At 42.3% G+C, this 21,584-nt stretch overlaps 1 protein-coding gene across 1 annotated transcript in view; it reads left to right on the forward strand.

Moving 5' to 3' along the window:
- The window catches only part of ADGRE3 (adhesion G protein-coupled receptor E3), a gene marked incomplete at both ends in the record, with an annotated part of 36,860 nt that extends 21,543 nt beyond the window's left edge, over positions 1 to 15,317 (forward strand). The window contains 9 exons of the mRNA XM_080819633.1: positions 2,672 to 2,856; positions 5,694 to 5,861; positions 8,847 to 9,044; positions 9,319 to 9,554; positions 10,258 to 10,324; positions 10,542 to 10,633; positions 12,117 to 12,285; positions 13,570 to 13,665; positions 15,285 to 15,317. Of these exons, the coding sequence (XP_080675759.1) occupies positions 2,672 to 2,856; positions 5,694 to 5,861; positions 8,847 to 9,044; positions 9,319 to 9,554; positions 10,258 to 10,324; positions 10,542 to 10,633; positions 12,117 to 12,285; positions 13,570 to 13,665; positions 15,285 to 15,317 (1,244 nt within the window). The remainder of the gene's footprint in view (positions 1 to 2,671; positions 2,857 to 5,693; positions 5,862 to 8,846; positions 9,045 to 9,318; positions 9,555 to 10,257; positions 10,325 to 10,541; positions 10,634 to 12,116; positions 12,286 to 13,569; positions 13,666 to 15,284) is intronic.
- Positions 15,318 to 21,584: the final 6,267 nt, after the last annotated feature.

Genomic DNA, 21,584 nt, shown 5'->3' on the forward strand with positions numbered 1-21,584 from the left:
AACCTACCAAGGAATTTATTCCGATAGGATGAGCTGCATAGGTAGTAAGGGGCAAGGCTGGGATATTAATCCAGAAACCAATTAACCTATTTCCTGTCCCTACAATCCTAACTGCAGTGTGGGCTTCTTGGGAGCTACAAAGAGTAAAGAAAACTAAGTCATAACATCTTATAATCCCATAATCCATAATGTAGCCCTTTAACCCACTATATTCAAACTAACTACAAGTATATATATGTTAATTTATATGTTTATATATATGTTAGTTACTAACTTATTATCATATATAAACAAGAGAAATCTATTTTCTTTTTTTTTTAAGATTTTTTATTTACTTTTTAGACAGAGAGAGACACAGCGAGAAAGGGAACACAATCAGCGGGAGTAGGAGAGGGAGAACCAGGCTTCCCGCCAAGCAGGGATCCCGATGCAGGGCTCGATCCCAGGACCCTGGGATCATTACCTGAGCCAAAGGCAGACACTTAATGACTGAGCCACCAGGCACCCCGAGAAATTTATTTTCTTACATTCTGGAAGCTAGAAATCTGAGATCAAGGCATTGGCAGGGTTGGTTTCTTCCGAGGCCTCTCTCCCTGGCAGAGGGCCAACTTCTCCGTGTCTTCACATGGTCTTTTTTCTGAGTGCATATCCCTGGTATCTTTTTGCGGGTCCATATCTCTTCTTCTTTACTCTTAGATGCAGGTTAGCTTTCATCTCTTCCATGAGGCCTCCCAGGATTGCCCGTTTCATCACAGCACCCAAATCAGGCCCTCTCTCCTCTAGCCCTATCTTTATAAAGGCCCTGTCTTCAAACACAGTCACATTCTCAAGTACTGTGGGTTCGGATTTCAACTTGATTTTGCGGGGGACACAATTTGGCCCATAACTCTATCCTATTGATATATGTCATGTGCATGTCCTTCTAATATATAATAAAATTATAAATATGTGATATAAAAATAGCCTGTACACATTTATTTTTTAAGTTTATTAAAGTGTGTTAAATTAGGGTACCTGGGGGGTTCAGCCAGTTGAGCATCCTACCCTTGATCTCAGCTCAGGTCAGGATCTCAGGGTTGTGAGGTAGAGACCTGTGTCAGGCTCTGAGCTGGTCATGAACTTGCTCAAGATTCTCTCACTCCCTTCCCTCTTCCCAACCCCCCAGAACAGAAAAAAACAAAAAAGTAAAAATTTAAAAATTAAGTATGTTAAATTATGGCACTCCTTTGCTTAACATCCTTCAGTGGCTTTCCTCTGGTTTAAAATAAAAGCAAAAGTCCTCCTCGAGGCCCATAAGCCCTGCAAGATCTGCCCCCATCACATCCCTGCCTTCACCTCCTCCCACTCTCACACACACACACCCCTCTTCAATCACACTGACCTCCTCCCCCTTCCCTCTTCCCTGAACTGTCTGGGCACGTTCACGTCTCTGAGATTTTGTGCCTGTTATTTCAGATCTACCTAGAGCGCGCTTCTGTAGGATACCCACGTGGCCCTCCCTCCCTTCACTCTGCTGTCTGAAATCTGTCTGAAGTAACATCCCCTTACCTCACTTAATTTTATACCTAGGACTGATCATTCTCTGACATATACTTTTACTGATTTGTTTATATTTGTTTGTCTCTCTCCTGCACCAGAAAGTAAGCTCGGTAAGAGAGGAAATGGTTTCTTTTTCCCCCACTGTATCCCCAAAATAGTGTCTGGACCTGAGTAGGCATTCCATCAAAAAAAAAAAAGTTGGGGCGCCTGGGTGGCTCAGGGGGTTAAAGCCTCTGCCTTCGGCTCAGGTGATGATCCCAGGGTCCTGGGATCAAGCTCTGCGCAGAGCTCTCTGCTCAGCAGGGAGCCTGCTTCCCTTCCTCTCTCTCTGCCTGCCTCTCTGCCTACTTGTGGTCTCTGTCTGTCAAATAAAAAAATAAAATCTTTTAAAAAAAAGTTGATAGAGAGATATGTAGATAGATAGATAGATGATAGATAGAGGTAGTGGCATAGATTTCTATATACATTATTTCTAGATCTGGTTTACATATATAATATATAGGAGGGGGTGATTCCGTTCATACATGCATACGAATAGATAGACATACATGTAACCCAACTGTTAATGGATTTCTTTGAGTCCAGTCTCAACATTATGCTTCATCCAAAAGGAATGCAAAACCAATTCTAAAAGTCTTGAAAAATAGATCAGCCTTCCTGGAAGTCTCTTCCGGAGGCAGCAGAGGAATGGAATGACATCACAGAAGACTTACCTAACCCCCTAATCTTCCTCTTCACGACTGACCCACCTGGGGTCCCCCACCTCCTCCCTCAAAATTCCAACTGCCTCTTAATTGCCCCCCTCCCATCTCATTTTACAGCATTTTCTCCTAAAGCTATAGCCACGTCGGTTCTGATGCAAATCAGCTTAACCTCTCTTGGTTTGTCCAGTTCTTCTCTTCCCCCAAGTTTCACCCCATTCAATACAAAAAAAGGATTCAAGGCCACAAGCACAGTATCTGTCTCAGAGGTGAGAAAGGGAGAGACGGTGAGAATCTCTACTTCATTTGACCTTCATGTAGGTGATGAAGCGTGCACATGTATGTCTGTGTGCATATCAGGTGTGCGAGCGTGGAGGGTGTGGGAAGGAATGGTGGCACTTTTGAAGACCCCCATTTTTCTGTTTTCTCAGGTCCCATGGCAATTGCCCTTATTTCCTATTCTTCCCTTGGAAACATCATAAACGCGACATTTTTTGAAGAGGCAAATGAGAAAGACCGAGTTTACCTGAACTCTGAGGTAGTGAGTGCCGCTATTGGACCCAAAAGGAACAAATCTCCCTCCAAGTCTGTGATTTTGAGTTTTCAGCACGTGAAGGTGAGTCAGAGCTACAATCGGAACTTGCTTAGGTGTCTTGGAGGTAGAGCAAACAATATGTATACCCCCCCAGCCAGTGTCTCTGGGTTGTGCTGTCCAATACCTCGGCTAGGAGCCTCACGTAACAATCAAACATTTGAAACATGCATCTGAATTGAGATTTTGAAGACTTAGTATTTCTGGATTTAGACTTGGTAGTTCCAGATTTTGAGGCCTTCATAAGAAAAAAAAAGGCATGCAAAATATCTCATTAATAATTTTTTTAACATCTTAATTTTTTTTTCAGTGTTCCAAGAGTCATTGTTTATGCACCACACCCAGTGCGCCATGCAATACGTGCCCTCCTTAATACCCACCACCTGGTTCACCCATCCCCCCACCTCCCTCCCCTCCTAAACCCTCAGTTTGTTTCTCAGAGTCCACAGTCTCTCATGCATTAATAATTTTCAAGGGGTGCCTCACTGGCTCAATCAAGGGAGTATGTGTCTTTTGGTCTCAGGGTCATGGGTTTGAGCCCCATGTTGGGTGTGGAGTTTACTTAAATAAAATAAAATCTTTTGGGGCACCTGGGCAGCTCAGTTGGTTAAGTGCCTGCTTTCAACTCAGGTTATGATCTCAGGATACTGGGATCAAGCCCCACATCAGATTCCCTGCTCAACAGAGAATCTGCTTCTCCCTCTGCCTCTGTCCCTTACCCAGCCCCCCACTAATGATCTCTCTCTCTCTCTCTCTCTCTCTCTCTCTCAATTAAATAAAATAAAATCTTTTGGGGCACCTGGGCGGCTCAGTTGGTTAAGTGCCTGCTTTCAGCTCAGGTCATGATCTCAGGATACTGGGATCAAGCCCCACATCAGATTCCCTGCTCAACAGAGAATCTGCTTCTCCCTCTGCCTCTGTCCCTTACCCACCCCCCCCCACTAATGCTCGCTCTCTCTCTCTCTCTCTCTCAATTAAATAAATAAAATCTTTGAAAAAATAAAATTTTTTTAAAAAATAATTTTTATAATGACTGCTTATGTTGATTTATATTGACATACTAAAAGATAGCATGTTTTTTTTAAAGATTTTTATTTTATTTATTCGACAGAGATCACAAGTAGGCAGAAAGGCAAGCAGAGAGAGAGGAAGGGAAGCAGGCTCTCTGCTGAGCAGAGAGCCCGACACGGGGCTTGATCCCAGGACCCTGGGATCATGAACTGAGCCGAAGGCAGAGGCTTTAACCCACTGAGCCGCCCAGGCACCCCAAAGATAGTATTTTGAATATAGTAGGTTAAGTAAAATATATTGTTAAAATTAATTTGAACTGTTTCTTTAGTTTTTTTAATGCGGCTAGCAGAAAATTTCAGATTACACAAGTAGCTCACATACATACAAGCAGCATAATTCTAGTGCATGCGATTATTTTTGTTGGAGGTACATCCAATTTTATGTCCATGAAATTTGAACTGAGACATGGTGTTCATTCCCACACAAAAGCCTGGTATTAATTATTAAGCCTACATAACTTGATCAGAAAAAAAATTTTATTGAATTCCTTCCCTTCTCGGCCCAAACTCTTCAAGGCAGGAAGGTGTAGCCAGACCCAGATGTAATAAAATTCATCTGTTCCCTTGCCTTTCAGCTTTGTTGTAAAAGTAAGAGTTGAAAGCAATCCTGCCATTTGCAATAACATGGACAAATCTTGAGGGTATTATGCTAAGTGAAATAAATCAGAGAATGACAGCCTCTGCATAGTCTTATTTATGTGTAGAATTTCAAAAGGCCAAACTCATAGACAGAACATATTTTTGGTTACCAGCGGTGGGGGATGGGAGGAAAAAAGTGCAGAAAGTCAAAGGTTTCTGCACAGTCAAAACTTTCAGTTACAAGTAGAATGAGTTCTGGGTATGTAATGCACAGCATGATGGTTCCAGTTAACAATACTATATTGCATACTTGAAAGTTGCTAAGAGAGTAGATTTTTAAGTTCTCGCCACAAAATAAAAATTGTAACTACGTAAGGTGATGGACATTGACTAACTTCATGTTGCAATATATGCATATAATAAAAACTCAGGTTATATACCTTATACTTACATGATTTATGTCAGTTATATCTCAATAAAGCTGGAAAAAATAAAATTATTTTTTAATTTTAAAGAAAATAAGAACGGGGGAGTGGGAAATGTAGGTTTTTCTCTATCATATGCAACCTAAGTATGGAATTTTTCATATATGGCATGGGGCAGTAGGAGTGGAGCAAGAAATCTGGAGGTGGTCTAGTGGGTTATCAAAAGAGATATGGCCCCCCAAGAGGAGAGTGTCTGACTCATCTCCTTGGTCCCATGAAGTGAAGCTTGGGACAAAAAGAACAGGTTAAAGGCTAATTCTATTCTCTCTCTTCATTTCTTTCCTAAACTTCCCCTGCCCTTGCATGAGCAATCTTTGTGTTGTAAGGGGTCAGGGACAGAATTGGTGTGAAGAAATCAGGGAAATCTGTCCTAGAGAGTGTTTAGGAGAAAACTCTGTATGAGCCACAGACTTTTTTATTTTTTACTTTTTTTTTTTTATATCTGACTTCCATGGTAGGGGTAAAGTCCTGAAACCAATGACATCCTGTAAAATTCTGTCTCTCAGAGAGCCTTGATTCGCTTTATGGTATGTGGAACCCCAACAGAGCTGGGACTATGGGGAGCAGGGGTCCTGGCAGCCATCTTCTTCGCCCAAAATAGAAATCACCTGAGTCACTTCTAAGCCATGTGTCTCCTCGCTTGCCCCCCACCCCCGTCCCGTGTAGACTGACATTCTGAGGGTTTTCCCTCCCAAGGAAGAACATGATGAGCCTCTTCTACTTTCAGATGAAACCCAATAGAGGAAAGGCCTTCTGCGTGTACTGGAAAAGCACAGGGGACCACGGCCAGTGGTCCAGGGACGGCTGTTTCCTGATACAAGTGAATGAAACTCACACCGTATGCAACTCCACCCACCTGTCCAGTTTTGCTGTCCTCATGGCCTTAACCAGCCAGGTACAATTTAATTGTTTAATTGTTCCAGCTAATCCTATGTGAGCTCCTACTGGATAAGTACTCTTTTAAAAGAAAAAGAGGGAAAAACACCAGGGACTAGAATGAATGATGGCAGAAAGCATGCTGGTTTCCATAGAAAGGTCAGGGTGACCTCTATAAGAATTTGAGCTGCAGTCTGAATATTGAGTCAGGAAGGTTATAACACAGGTGAGCCTCGAAAACATCATACTCAATGAAAGAAGTCAGACACAAAGGGCTAACTGTTATTCCACTTATGTGAAATGTCCAGAACAAGCAAACCTAGAGAGTCAGAAATGCACTTAATGGTTGTCAGGGGCTGGGGGAGAGAGAAATGGGGGCAAGTGCTTAATGGGCATGGGATTGTATTTTGGGGTGATGAAGATATTTTGGTACTAGACACTGGTGGTGGTTGTACAGCATTGTGAATGTATCAAATGCCACTGAATTGTATACTTTAAAATGGTTAATTTCATTGTTTGGATTTTACCTCAATGGGAATGAAAAAAAAAAGCCAGGAAAAATCCTTGAGAAAAGCATCCCAAGAAGAGCTGTGTGGGTAGATAAAGGTCCTGAAGAGACAACAAACTTAGCATGTTCCAGAAAGAAGTGTGGTGGGAGCAAAGTGAATGATGGGCAAGTGGAAGGAGATACAGTTAAAGAGACAGGAGCAAAAAGAATGTGTCAGACCCCCAACACTATTGTTGGGAAATTAGGTTTCATTCAAATGGCAGTGGGATGGCAATGGAGGGTCTGCATCCCAGATGATGCGTATTTTTGTCACTAGAACATTCCTCTGGAACATTCCTCTGGCTCCCAGATTGACCATGCATCATGACACAGCAGGAGTGAACTCATAGAAAGATGATGGCGACCAGTATTTGGGTGGCAGGAGTAGAGGTGGTGGAAGACTGGACACATATCCTCAAGGCGGGGTCAGAGGAGTCACTAATAACATGGGCTAGGAGACAGGACACAGGAAGTCCTGAATCCCACCCCTCCTCACAGAGATGGAAGTAGTACCCCCAGAATGACACCTGGGGGAAATCTCTGACCTCTCGTATCACAGAGGGCAGCAGGCAAGCTAAAATGGGTTTGAAAACATAAAACATTCCTTTCCTTCATCATTACATCTGTGAGCTGTGTATGGCTTTGGTTCATTTATTTTCATTGCCATATGATATTCCTTTGCATGGATATACTACAGTTTATTTATCCATTCTACAGTTAATGTGCATCTAGGTTGTTTCCCATTGAGGGCTATTAAAAACAATGCTACAGGTGGGTGGGGATGAGCCAGATGGGTGATGGGTATTAAGGAGGACACTTGCTATAATGAGCATGAGATGTTGTATGTAAGTGATGAATCACTGAATTCTACTTCTAAAGCCAATATTGCACTATATATCAACTAGCTAGAATTTAAGTAAAAATCTGAAAAGGAAAAGCAATGCTACTTTTCTGGGATGAGACATAGAAAATCCCTTGTGGGATCCCCCAGGGTAACAAGGAAGCAACATTCTCCAGATGGTGAAGCCTCTGTTATCATGGGTTTCTGAGTGACTGTGTGGAGCCGAGTGTATTTCCATCTGTACAAAGTTTAAAAACAAACAAGACTAAGCCATATTCTCAGGGGTTGCATATTTTGGTAGTAAGACTATAGACATAGACAGGAACTGCTTATCATAAAAGGATCATGGTTACCTCTGGGGGAGAAGGTGGTTTGCAATTGGAAAGAGCTTCTGGGATAATGTCTACAGACTAATGATCTTACCAATCATTGAATAACTTTCAATCATGTGATACACTTATGTGTATGCTCTTTTCTGTGTGTGTATTATATTTCACAATTTTTTAAGGTTCAAAAAGCAAAGGATTAAAAAGTTCTATAAAGTGACCTTGAAACAACTGAAAATCCCTTTTCATTATAAGGGATGGCAACTATCATTTCCTATCTGTAAGTCTTAACTAAGTTTGCATGGCTTGGCAGATTCCTGGCTCCTGTCCTTAAGGAAATGAGTCACGAGGAGCTAAATTATATAGATGTCTTGGTTTGAGATCTCCTAAAGGCAGATCCTGAGACAAAAATTTGAGGGCAAGTAGTTTCTTTGGGAGGTGACCCTAAGTCACATCAGTAGGACAATAGGGAAGTAAGACAGAGAAGAGAAGGCAGCCAGTAAAGGATGTATTAAGGAGAAGGTTACCCCCTCAGACAACTGGGACTCAATACCATTGGGTACTCCTGGGAGATATCACAGAACATGCATCTCAGAGCCTTCCCACATAAAGGTGAGGGAGCTGGGGTGTTTATCCACCAATGCCATAATTTTATTGCTTGAGGGCAGCTTTCAAGGGGCATTCACATCTTGGTACTTGTGACTCCTTCTGGCATGTCCAAGCATGTTCATATGGCAAGAGAAATATTCTCAGTCAGGGTCACTGGATTTCACAGAAAGCAGCCAAAGGGCAGGTACTAATGGGTGTGAAGAAGTTAACAGCCTCTGCTACACAGGGTTTCCTACATCTCTTGGGTACATGACTTAGCCTAGCATATTCATTCATTTCAATGTGAGTCTGCTGTACAATGCAGAGCTTCTAGTTAATACAGTGTTGTGGACTTAAAAACTTATTAACAGAATAGATCTTATGTTGTTTCTTATCACAGAAAGGAAAAATCAAAGCAACATAGATCTTGAAAGTGATGGATATGTTTATTACCTTGATTGTGGTGATGGCATCATAGACATGGGCCTTTGTCCAAATTCATCAAAATGTGTGCATTCAATAAGTGTAGTGTTTTCTATATTAGGTATCCCTCAATAAAGCTGGGGGGAAAAAACTCAGTCTGAAAGACACATCTTACACTCTATCATCGGGAATCATGCCTATGCTTGGGATGCCCCTTTCCAAGAGGGAGGGGGATTAATCCTGGAGACTGACTATGATATCCTCTTTGCTGGGTCCCAGGAGAAAGATCCCAGGCTGACTGTGATCACCTATGTGGGGCTGGGCACCTCTCTGCTGTGCCTCCTCCTGGCAGCCCTCACCTTCCTGCTGTGCAAAACCATCCAGAACACCAGCACCTCGATCCACCTGCAGCTGTCAATCTGCCTCTTCCTGGCCCACCTGCTCTTCCTCACAGCCATCGACCAGACCGAGATCAAGGTAATGACACTGTCACAGAGCAGCCCCTGCTCTGCCCCAGGAGATTTCATGGAGCCGTGTTGCAATGATACCTTAATAAAATGGTCTTGGTTCCCAGGGAGGTTAGAGGTATAAGTAGCCTATTTCACATTGACTAAAGAACTAAAAGACAAACCCTCTCCTGACAACTCAACCATATACCTGAGAGTTTTTCCAATGGCAAGGTATGGGACAGGTCTTAGGACCACCCTCCTCCCTGACAATCATTCCTGGTGACACCATTCTCCTCCCCCAGGTGCTGTGTGCCATCATCGCGGGTGCCCTACACTATCTCTACCTGGCCTCCTTCACCTGGATGCTGCTGGAGGGTCTGAATCTCTTCCTCACTGCTCGCAACCTGACGGTGGTCAACTACTCCAGCGTGAGTAAGATCATGAAGAAGCTCATGTTCCCCGTGGGCTATGGAGTCCCGGCTGTAATTGTGGCCACTTCTGCTGTGATCAAGTCTGACCTTTATGGAACACCTGATCGGTGAGCTCAACTCTCACCCTGTGCTGTGGACAGTTTTAAGGGCAGTGTTAATGATGATTGGGATATCCACGTTGAACCCACTCTCCTTTCCCCTCGGCTGTTAACAGCTCTAACTTCTTTCCCAGTGAGGCAGGGAAAGATGACAGTAAGATCATGGAAGGTTTAGGGTGCCTGGGTAGCTCAGTCTGTTAAGCGTCTGCCTTCAGTTCAGGTCACGATCTCAGGGTCCTGGGATCGAGTCCGGTGTCCAGCTTCCTGCTCAGTGGGGAACCTCCTTCTCCCTCTCCCTCTGCCACTACCCCTGCTCATGTTCTGTCTCTCACTCTCAAATAAATAAATACAATCTTTAGGAAAAAAAGAGTGTGGAAGGTTCTGGAAAGAAGACATTTTGTGGTTAACTCCCAGCTCCATCTTTCCCATAGCTTGGGACCTTGAGTCCTCAAATCTCAGTGTTAGCAAAATGGGGATAACAGTTGTCCCCCCGGTCCCACGTTCACAAGGCTGGTCAAAAACCTCAGCAGGACTATGCTCGTAAAATGTTTAGTGTAGCATTAACACATGATAATGAACAATCAAAACCTTCGTTGTCATCCACTGACATTATCAGGAGATGCTAGAGATGCTGCATAAGCATTAGGACAAGGTGTTCATTTCATGCACTTTCTCTGATCTTTCTTTGTGCCCCTTTTCCTTTTGTTCCCAGCTGCTGGCTCAACCTGGACCAGGGATTCATCTGGAGTTTCCTTGGCCCCGTCTGTGCCATTATCTGTGTGAGTGAGTGTGTTATTCCCAACTGAAGAAGAAGCACCAGGCATGCTGGGTGCAAGATAGCATAAGGGGCATGCATTTTCTCAGTTGTATGAACTGATTTTCCACCTGCTACCAATTCAATCCCCCATGCTGGGAGGTGGAAATTGTGTGCAGTTTACAGCAGACACGGTGCATTATTTTAACTTGTGTTCTGCATGAGCTGTGTTATTCCTGCAGGTGAATTTAGTTATTTTTCTCCTGATCCTTTGGATTTTAAAAAGGAAACTTTCCTCACTCAACAGTGAAGTGTCAACCATCCAGAATATAAGGTAAGGTGGGGTAAATGGTATTTTCTGATTCCCTCTTTTCTCTACTTATGCCCCACTGGTCCTTTCTACATATCCACACACACGTACACCCACAACTAAGTTTCAGGAACTAGCAAAGCCACTACCATCTCCTAGTGTCACGGTTAATGAGAAGCTGTATTAGCTGTAGTACAGGCTAAGCTTTGGTGACAAAAAGACCCTTAAAAAAGAGTGAAATAGAAGTTTATTTCATTTGCATGTCACAGTCCAGAGGTGAGCACTCCAGGGCTAGTGGGGAAGCTTGACTCCACAAAGTAATCCAGAGACCTGAGTCCTTTCCATTTTGTTGCTCCACATTCCCCAGGATGTTTCTTGCCAGTATCCCATCCATGGAAAGAAGGGGCTTGTTCCACATCTGCCCGTATCTCAAGGGCTAGACCTGGACCACACAGTGACACCTACCTTCAAGGCAGGCCAGAAAATGTAGTCTCTAACCAGGTAGCCATGTGTCTCCTTGGTACAACTCAAAAAAAGGAAGCATCCAGCTATAAAATGAAGAAGAGGAGAATGGGGGGAAAAAACAGCAATTTCTGCCAAATAACACAAGATGCAATAGGTTTGGGAAGAATTTTGATTAAAATATATTTTGTATGATATTATTTCACGATATTTTGAATGATGAGGACTTTTTCATTTTGCAGTATTCATTTTATGTGAACATGTAATTTGTTTTTTTCAATTGTTTTTTACAATTTCATTGTAATCACAAAAATAGTGCATTTGTTAAACATTTTTTAAAGGTTTTTAAAATATATTAAGTAAAATCTGAAAGTGGTTATCTCCCCCCTTTCTTTGCTACTTTCACTTCTCAGGGAAGCCAGAGGTAACAAACTGTATGATATGTATAATATTTTCCCCAGACCTTTTTCTGGGCTGTGAATTTTTGGTAGAACAGACAGGCATGCACCCAATAGTGTCACATTATGCAAATTGCTCTCCAACTAGCTTTTCTCACGTATGTATTACTATATATTCTAATCAGGGATATATAGATACGTAAATAAGATGACCTTATATCCAAGACTGCCTGGGACAGTCGGGCCTGTTGATCCATTGTAATTGTTAATTAGCACCACATCTGCCTCAAAAGCCTCTCTGTCTATTCACCTATAAATGATATGATGAGAGAGATGAAGAGCATCTAGTTTTAGAATGCTTTATATATGCACTAATTTTGTTCTACATACTTTCCTAAATACTTTTCATATGTTAAAATCCCACTTAATCTTGGCAACAACCCTGTGAAATAAGGTTGTTATAGAGATGAGGGAACTGAGTTACAGAAAACTCAAGTTAACTTGCCCAAGGTCACAAGCCAGTTAGTTCTGCCTTGGGTTTAAACCCAGCCAGTCTAGCTCCAGAATCCTCACCATTGATGACTACTTGATAGGGTATCCATGGCCATTATTAGCTTTTTCACATCATTGTGTATGACTCTGCTCAGAATGCTGACACTGAAAGCAACAGCTCAGCTCTTCATCCTGGGCTGCACCTGGTTCCTGGGCATCCTGCAGGTGGGTCCAGCTGCCCACGTCATGGCTTACCTCTTCACCATCATCAACAGCCTGCAGGGCGTCTTCATCTTCCTGGTCTACTGCCTCCTCAGCCAGCAGGTAAACAATGACCCCTTTTGTTATTGTCATAAAGTTAAGAACTATTTGGAGGTATGTGCTTTAATGAACATTTAAATCTATGTTCTTTAAATTTTCATATCAGCTCTGAGCCATGTGTAAAACTCTCCAATCTTCTCTACTCTAAGCTGTTCTTGATTATAAGATACATCAATTTACTGAAAGTTTTCAGAAAGTAAATAATTGCTACACCAAGGAAATGTGTTTTTCTTCAGCTTTCCCACTTGTAATAGTCAGCTATTGCTGGGTAACAAACGACCTAAAAAATCTCAGGAGCCAAAACACAGATACTTACTTTTCTCATACTCAAGTCTGAAGATTGATTGAGGTTCAGCTGATCTTGTCTGGGTTCAGCTTGGCTTGGCCCCAGAACACAGATCATGTTCAGATCTGCTCCCTGTGACTCATCCTGAGGCTTGGCAGAAAGGGAGCAGCAACCTAGGAAATGTTCTTCTCATGACAATAGCTGAATCACAAGAAAACAAACCCTATAAGGCAAGGCCATTTCAAGCCTTGTGGTCCTGCTTGCATCACTTCCACTGATACTCATCAGAAAAGTCACATGTCTAAACCCAAAGTCAAGGGAAAAGAACCTTCCACCCACCATGAGGGTGTAATACTATGACAGAGGAGTGAGTAATTGAAATCCATAATTAAATGAAATCCATAATCTGCCACACCACTTAAATACATGAATTTAAACACATTTCCATGTGATAGTATTTTCTCCATACTAATATGTTTTAATAGCTCTATGATGGCATTACATAATAAGTTAACTTTTCCAACATGTTATTATGCACATTTTCAAGTATCCAAAAAGTTAAAAGAATTATGCAGTGAACACATATATCCCAATCACTTCGATTACCTTTGTGCTATATTTCTTATCACATTGTCTATCCATATATCCATTCTTCTATCCACTCTCCACTGCTAAGGCCCTGATAAACACTATTCTATTTTCTGACTCAACTAATTTGACTATTATGGGGATCTCATATATGTGGAATCAGACAGGGTTTGTCCTTTTGTGCCTGGCTTCTTTCACTCATCATGATGTCTTCAAGGTTCATCCATGTTATAGACTGTGTCAGAATTTCCTTCCTTTCTAAGGCTCCATAAATAATATTCCTTTTTACATATATACCCCATGTTGTAGCAAAATGTTTTTTTAATAATGTCTTTATTCTCTTCCTGACTCACTGGTTTTTCTCTTCACCGATGTTAACAAAAATGATTCCAGTATTTTCTTCGGTGTTCCAGGTCCGAAAGTGGTTTGGAGAGATCACGAAATCTAAATCTGAGTCTGAGGCTTACACACTTTCCACCAAGTTTGGCGCTGACTCAAAACCCAGTGAAGTAAGAGGGCTTGTGACTTACTCTAATGCTTCTCCCCCCAACACCCCAAATCCCCTCTCCCTGTCTTAGTACAAGCTCCCTTACCCAGAGGGAATGGCAAAGAGCTCTTCCTGATGATCTGACTTGCATTCCCCATTCTCACTGTATTGTTCCTCAGTGACTCTTCCCTGATCACTGATAGTGTTTAAGCTAGCTTGTGTATATATTTTTGTCATACAAAGGAACAGGGGAAGACATATCACCAGCACCACTACCATCTAAAGTAGAATCTTCTGTGGGGCAGACGTACAATCTCTGACATAGCACAGGGGTCATCATCCTCTGAAATCCTGCTATCCCGTAGAGAGGTGAATATAAGCCCAGTGGGGTTGGTAGATACCATAGAAAAGAGAGGGACCCCGCCCCAGCTGTTCACATAATTATAAGGGAGGAGTACATGGAATAATGTAAACTTCCTGGGAAAGGAAATGGTCCTGTTAGAAAGAAGACCTCTGTGGAACTCAATGGCTGGTATCCATCCATTCTTCCATTGATTTAACTTGGGCTCAGTGCAGTATCTTGTACCTCTCTACAGTGGTCCTTTATTTGTCTTTTTGGAAAAATGAGAAAATACCCTTCTTTAAGGGCATGCCCCTAGATGAGCAAGTTGGGCTCCAAAACTCATAATCCATAAAAATTTTCCCAGTCTCATTTGTATACTCCATGTACACCCACTACATCTGCAAGCCAAGGAGTCTTAGAATGTGTTGTTTTTAAAATGAACAAAATTGAGAAAATCCCAACATATTGTCTTCTACTTTTCTTGAGCTAGTGTGTGATATTCTCAGCACTGGAAATACTGAGTCACTAAAAACTTATCTATCCCTATTTGGAGGACAGAAAGGAGAATTCATTCTAAATCTTTCAAAAAGGACCAAAAGGAAAACAGGGCCAGGAAAAAAGGCTTAGGGCATGTCAAGCAATCAGAAAAAAATTTTATAAATATAAGGTTTAATCATTCCCAATAAGAGTCAAATTGTAAAAGGTGCTGGCTTTTGACTGTGACCTTTGAAAGACATCTCAGATAATCCAAAATAATTCCCAAAGCTTCCAGCACTCCAGTAACTAGAGATTTTTTATTATCATTACTTAACATTGTGGAAGTTTAATAAGATGCTTGTATCTTTGAAAGGGGAATATATATATTAATTAACTGTAAGAAATACATTCACTTTAATTTTTTTTATATTTGTATCTGATTTTTTTATTATGTTCAGTTAGCCACTGTGTCGTACATCATTAGTTTTTGATGTAGTTCAATGATTCATTAATTTGATATAACACTCACTTTAATTAAAAGAATTTCTTAAGCTTTTATTTTTCTAGGCACAGGATATGATTAAAAAGCTTGAAAGAAAATCCTTTCACTCTCTATGGACAAATTTGTCCTTGGTTTAAATTTCTAGCTCTGTTCCCTAGAAACTTGTTAACCTTGAAAGGCCAGTTGTGTAACCAGGCAATATTGTTTGTGGAAAAAGTCATGTTTGACTGGGCAGGGAGTTCTGTGAATGAACCATAAATAGTAGGAGGGGAATGATAGCTTTGGACTGTCTGCATACAATGACTCATTCCTCAACCAGGCCAAGAACCTCTATCTTTATGAGTTGCTGTAGGAGGTACTGATTTTCTTGTGGGACTTGGGGCTTTTAAACCAGGCTATAACGTGTGGGTGGTGAAAACTATATTTGTTGAGTCCTACAATGCATCAAGATACTATAGTAGGCAACGGACCTACAAAAGGAAAAAGACCAACAGTCTCTGCCTTCACAGGACTTTCTTCATAGACACAAACCAACTTAAATTCTGGAGCAGGATACCGTGCCTGAAATTTTAAAAAAAGAATTCTTCATCTGGGATTTTTGAGAAGTCCTCCCATATAAGTTGCAGAAGTCCACACCTGACCTAGGATTCCAAAATGCTAGATCGTGTCATCCTTGAATGCTGGATGGAGCTCTTGTCACTAGGGACTTACTAACAAGCTCTGAACAAGCCATAATAACCCAGGTTTTGACCAGTCTGATCCAGTTCAGACACTATGTTAACCCTCCAAATGGCCCCAAGATCATTACCATCTAATTGTAAAAACAAAAAACACACCCACCAGCAATAGGACAGACCCCACTGTGCTCATTTAAGAGAAGAACAGAGGTGGCACTCTGATTCCTAGAAACTTCTTCCCCCTCCCTTGAAGCCCCCCCCCCATCATCTTGCTTACCAGTCCCTTAATTACCCAAACCCTATAAAACCCTAACAAAGACCTAACTGGGGAAAAGGTGCCTTTAGAACATGAGCTCCCCTCCTCTGTCCTCTGGCCATTGAATAAATCACCTGCTTGCCATCAAATACTGTTTTTGTTATTTGGCTATTTGGTGAATGGTATTGAGTCGGAAAAGAACCTACCCCTTCGGTAACATTCTTCCAGTTCTGCTCTTTCTCTCTCTTTTGTTGGTGGTGGTGGCTTGTTTTGTTTCATCCTTACATCTACCTTTAATCTAAACACCTTCTGTGGGCGGATGTTTTTCCAGAGCAAGTGAAGAGAAAATATTCAGACTAGAACATTCAACTCCACATGGAAAGTCACACCCCAGGATCTGATTGTCATGGTGAGGAATAAAGCTGAAGACAAGGGAAATCATTATGGAAGTCATCCTTGGAGGAGAAAGGTTTAGCCTTTACTTCCTGAAATGTCGGGCTCTCAATAAATGTGTGTTTCATTGGATTTCTCTTCACCATCATGTGTTCAGCCAGTTCTTGTCCCTGGATGCCCAAATAATGGGCAAATACTCCCTTGATGTTTTGTACACAAGGAGGCCCCTTCCAACGCCTTTCCTCACATTCTTATACTCACTCATCCCGACCTTGCTCTTTAAACTTATCCAGTCCTTCAGACCATCAGTTTCACCCAAACCGTCAGATTTATCTCCTTTCTTATACAGGCTACCTATCATGATCAACCATGTCAAATGATTTTCTCCCATACTTTCAACACCTTGCTCCCTCATTCTGATTCCATAACTACCTGGAAACACCTCAATCCAGAAACAATCCAACAAGGGCAAGACTGCAGATTGTCTGCTCCACGGTCTCCACCAAACATATGCTCCTTATTAACAGAACCATCGTTGTTTGCAGACTTGGGACAGCAATATGCTTGGACATGGAGGCCAGATGAGATTGGTTTAAGCCCAATTATTCTCAGCTAGAAGTGATCCCCCCACTAGGGACATCTGACAATGTCTGGAGACATTTTTTGTTGTCATGACTAGAGAAAGATGGGGGAGGCTACTGGCATCTATATAGTAAAGGCCAGGGATGATGCTAAACATCCTACAAGGCACAAGACAGCCCCTACATACACACAACAAAGCATTATCAATCCCTAAACATCAGTACTGCTGAGGTCGAGAAACCCTAGCCCAAACTAACCACAGAGACTGTATTCCTATTTCCTAGAAATTGTTGTAGGATGGGTGCATTTGGACCAATTCTAGATAATGAGATATAAGAAATACCCACTGGAAAATACTGTTTCTCCTTGATAAAAACAAAGACAAATCAAGAAGAGCCTGCTCATGACTTCCTGTTTGGGGCTGTTACACAATAATATGCTTGGAAAGAAGGTACCATGTAAATACTGAGGATGGAAAAGTGAAAAGATGAAAATAATCTGGGCTTTTATGACATTGTTGAGCTGCTGAATCAAACCTTGGACTTCCTCCTCCTATCTGAGACAAATAAGCCCTTATTTTTAAGCCACTTTGGGTCAGGTAATGGTACTTGCAGTCCAAAGCATCTTTCTTTATGAACAAACCACATCTCTTAACCACTTCTCCATCAGGGCAGTGAGATCCCAGACTCACTCATCTTGGAGTTATTATAAATATATGCCTTCTGATCTAAACAAGACTTTCCATGCTACCTGGAACTTGCTGTTCTTATCCCTAGTCAACTTCCCCTCATGGAAGTTTACAGTTTTTCACTTCCTTCCTCAATCCGCATCACCTTTCCCTTTATGTGAGGCAGAAGACCTTGTCTCCTCTTCACAGAGATAATAAACACCAGCTGATGGGAACTACCTCAGCTTCCTAATATTCTTTACAAATATCCACATCCATACCCACCCTTGCTTCCTTTCCTTGTCAATGCCCATAGTCCTCTCTTCCATTCTTCTACAACAGCAAAGGAGTCTCTCCTCTTGTTTAAGGTTAATCCTTCCATCTATACTTTGCTCATCCCCTCCTGCCTGTTTGGGGACCTTTCTGGTACCTCCTCTCTCTGTCTTGAGTCTTCCCCTTCTCTGATGTCCTCTCCTGGTCCTCCCAGTGGTATTTAAATATGCTTAAAAGAGGTCAGGGAACTTTTTCTGCAAAAGGCCAAATAACAGATATCTTTGACTTTTCAGGGTATATATGTGTGTGAGTGTCCCTTAGAAATATAACAACCATTTCTAGCTCACTAGCCATACAAAAACAGGCCGCACTCAGGATTTGACACGCCTACCCCCCAACCAAGCTATAGTTTGTTGGCTCCTGTGCTAAAGAAAGGGAAACAATAGATGTTTCTCAAATGGCCACTTGTACATTTCTCAATTCCTCTCTACCCCCTACACTAACATATCTACTTCTTTGAAGCAAAAGTCTTCTGGGACCAATGACAGCTGGGTAAGAATGAGGGTCGTATCTCTGGGGGTTCCCCATAGGAAAATCTGGGGTTGAAATGTCTCCACCGTGCACCAGGTGGAGAGTCCCAAGATAAACTGAAGAATTCTCTAGGCTGAATATCAGACACCAATCATTCCAGGAAGAGTCTGGCACACAGGGGTCCGTGGACCTCCTGGGATAGGCCAGCAGCAATCCCGTGTGTGTGTGTGTGTGTGTGTGTGTCCCCCCATATGTGTGTGATCCCTCTTGTCTCCAAGAGGAATCCTTCTCCCAAATCTAGAAGGGAATAAGGAGGTGCCAAGGAGATGGAGAATCCATCTCCTTCCATCACTTAGGAAGCTGCTCCTGCTTAGAGTTCTCAACCCCCAGGTCTGAGCCCCAAGAAGAAATGACAACATTGAGGGGTCTTAGAAAGTGGAAAAAGGATGGGCCAATGTAACTGACACCCATCAGAGCTGCTGGAGCAGGTAGACAACTTAAAACAAGAATAATTCCAATAAGAATTGAACTCAATAAGAAAAGAACATAAGGAGATTTGAGTACAGCACCAAAACGTTTTATGGAACTAAATAAAAATGGAATAATTAAAAAGGGAAATTTTTCTGGGATGAATTAAAGAAGAGTGTGGTCACTGTCAGGAGCCTCATTAGTGGCTTAGAAGACCACATGAAAGAAATCTCTCGAAGCAAATAGCAAAATGCCAAAAGATGAAAATTAGGAAGGGAAAAAAAGTTTGTCTGAGAGTCCCAGGAGATCTGACATGAGAATAATAGGGGGTTGGGAAGAGTAGGAGGCAGGCATTCTAGTTCCTTCTACCCAAAAAATCCTCCCTGCTGCAGTTACCTCTCTTTCTCCCTTTCTCTCTCTCTCTCTCCCTCTCCCTCTCTCTTCACAGTAAAAATTCTAGAAAAGTTGTTTATGCTCTGCTGTCCCCACTTCCTCCCACCCCCTCACTGCTCAGCTACTATGGTCTCATTTCTGCCTCCAACACAACAAGGAATGGCTCACTGTCCCAAATACGTCCTCAGTGTTAAGGGTGGAGGTTTCTCAATCTCTTCTAACTTGACATTTGGGTCACAGTTGACTCCACCGGTCCTCCTTATTTTTATAATCAAGGAATTTTTCCAGGTTTTCCAGATTTATTTTTATTTTTTCCAGGTTTTTTTTCCAGATTTATTGGCACCTCCTTGCTTCCCAATCTCCTTGCTCCCCATTTTAATTAACAGATAAAAGTTGTACAATATGATGATTTGATCTGCATATGCATGATCCCCTTTTCTTCTGGAAGCTTTCTCTTCTCTTGGTTTTCCTGGGATTGCATTATCCTATAAGGGCAGTCAACTCATCCCAGTCTGCCCAGCACTTGCCATCTTTAACACTGAGAGTCCCATGTGCCAGGAACCCCTCCATCCCAGGCAAACCAGAACCACATCACAAGCCCGTCTTCTCCTGTCCCAGAGTGTCTCAATTTGGATTCCCCCAAGAGCAAACACTGAGACAAGGATTCAAGTGTAAGTAGTTTATTTTGGAGATAACCCCAGGAAACACCAGCAGGAGGGTGAAGAAGTGAGTCAGGGAAAGAAAGGCAGCCAGTACAAGATGTGTTCAAAGATTGTTATTGAGCAGGCTACCACAGTAGACAATGAAAGCTCAATCCCAGGGTGGACCTCTGGGTAAGCACAGGGGATACACCTCAAACTCATCTCATCTGAGGGGTGAAGGAGCTGGGGTATGTGTACACAGAGTCCAGGCTGTGGTTGAGAGCTCTTCCAAAAAGCATTTCCCTGCTGGCACTTCTCACTTGCCATGTGCCAGACCAGGAGGACTCTGGTGGCAGATGCTGGCCATTAGAAGTTGCTGAAAATGTGAGGATCAAGGATCTAAGTATGCCATGACCACATCTGCTGTACACAAGATTCCATTCTTGAACTTCAGCAAGAGTTCATGAACCACCTAAATCTAAATGCCTTCAGGGGCTCCCGGCTGGCTTAGTTGGCAGAGCATGTGACTCTTGATCTCAGAGTTGTGGCTTCGAACCCCACACTGGGTGTAGAGATTACTTAAAAATAAAAAAATTGGGGGTGCCTGGGTGGCTCAGTGGGTTAAGCCTCTGCCTTCAGCTCAGGTCACAATCTCAGGGTCCTGGGATCGAGTCCCACATCAGGCTCTCTGCTCAGCGGGGAGCCTGCTTCCTCCTCTCTCTTTCTCTCTGCCTGCCTCTCTGTCTACTTGTGATCTCTCTCTGTCAAATAAATAAATAAAATCTTTTTTAAAAAATAAAATAAAAAATAAAAAAAATCAGGGCACCTGGGTGGCTCAGTGGGTTAAAGCCTCTGCCTTCGGCTCAGGTAATGATCTCAGGGTCCTGGGATCAAGCCCCTCATCTGGCTCTCTGCTCGGTGGGGAGCCTGAGCTTCCCCCTCTCTCTCTGCCTGCCTCTCTGCCTACTTGTGATCTCTGTCTGTCAAATAAATAGATAAAATCTTTTTTAAAAATAAAAATAATAAAATAATAAAAAAATTTAAAAATCTTGGGGTTTCCTGGGTGGCTCAGTGGGTTAAGCCTCTGCCTTCAGCTCAGGTCACAGTCTCAGGGTCATGAAATCAAGCCCCACATCGGGCTCTCTGCTCAGCGGGGAGCCTGCTTCCCCCTCTCTCTCTGCCTGCCCCTCTGCCTACTTGTGATCTCTCTCTCTCTGTCAAATAAATAAAAATAAAATCTTTTAAAAAATCAAAAATTTAAAAACTTAATAAATAAATAAATGTATGGGGATGCCTGGATGACTCAGTAGGTTAAGTATCTGAACCTTCATTTCGGCTCAGGTCAGGAACCCAAGGTCCTGGGATCAAGCCCTGTGTTGGGCTCCAAGTTCAACAGGGAGTCAGCCTGAGGTCTCTCTCACTCCCTCCACCCCTCCCCCTGCTTGCTTGTGTACTTTCTCTCTGTCTCTCTAAATAAATAAATCTTTTTTAAAAAATTTAAATAAGTAGGGACGCCTGAGTGGTTCAGTCGTTAAGCATCTGCCTTTGGCTCAGATCATGATCCCAGGGTTCTGGGATCGAGTCCAGCATCAGGCTCCTTGCTCAGCAGGGAGCCTGTTTCTGTCTCTGCCTGCTGTTCTCCCTGCTTGTGTTCGCTCTTTTGTTCTCTCTCTCTCTCTTTGACATATAAATAAATAAAATCTTTTTTTAAATTTTAAATAAATAAATGTGTTCATAA

This window comes from Martes martes, assembly GCF_963455335.1.
Source record: "Martes martes genome assembly, chromosome: 1".
Classification (NCBI taxonomy): domain Eukaryota; kingdom Metazoa; phylum Chordata; class Mammalia; order Carnivora; family Mustelidae; genus Martes; species Martes martes.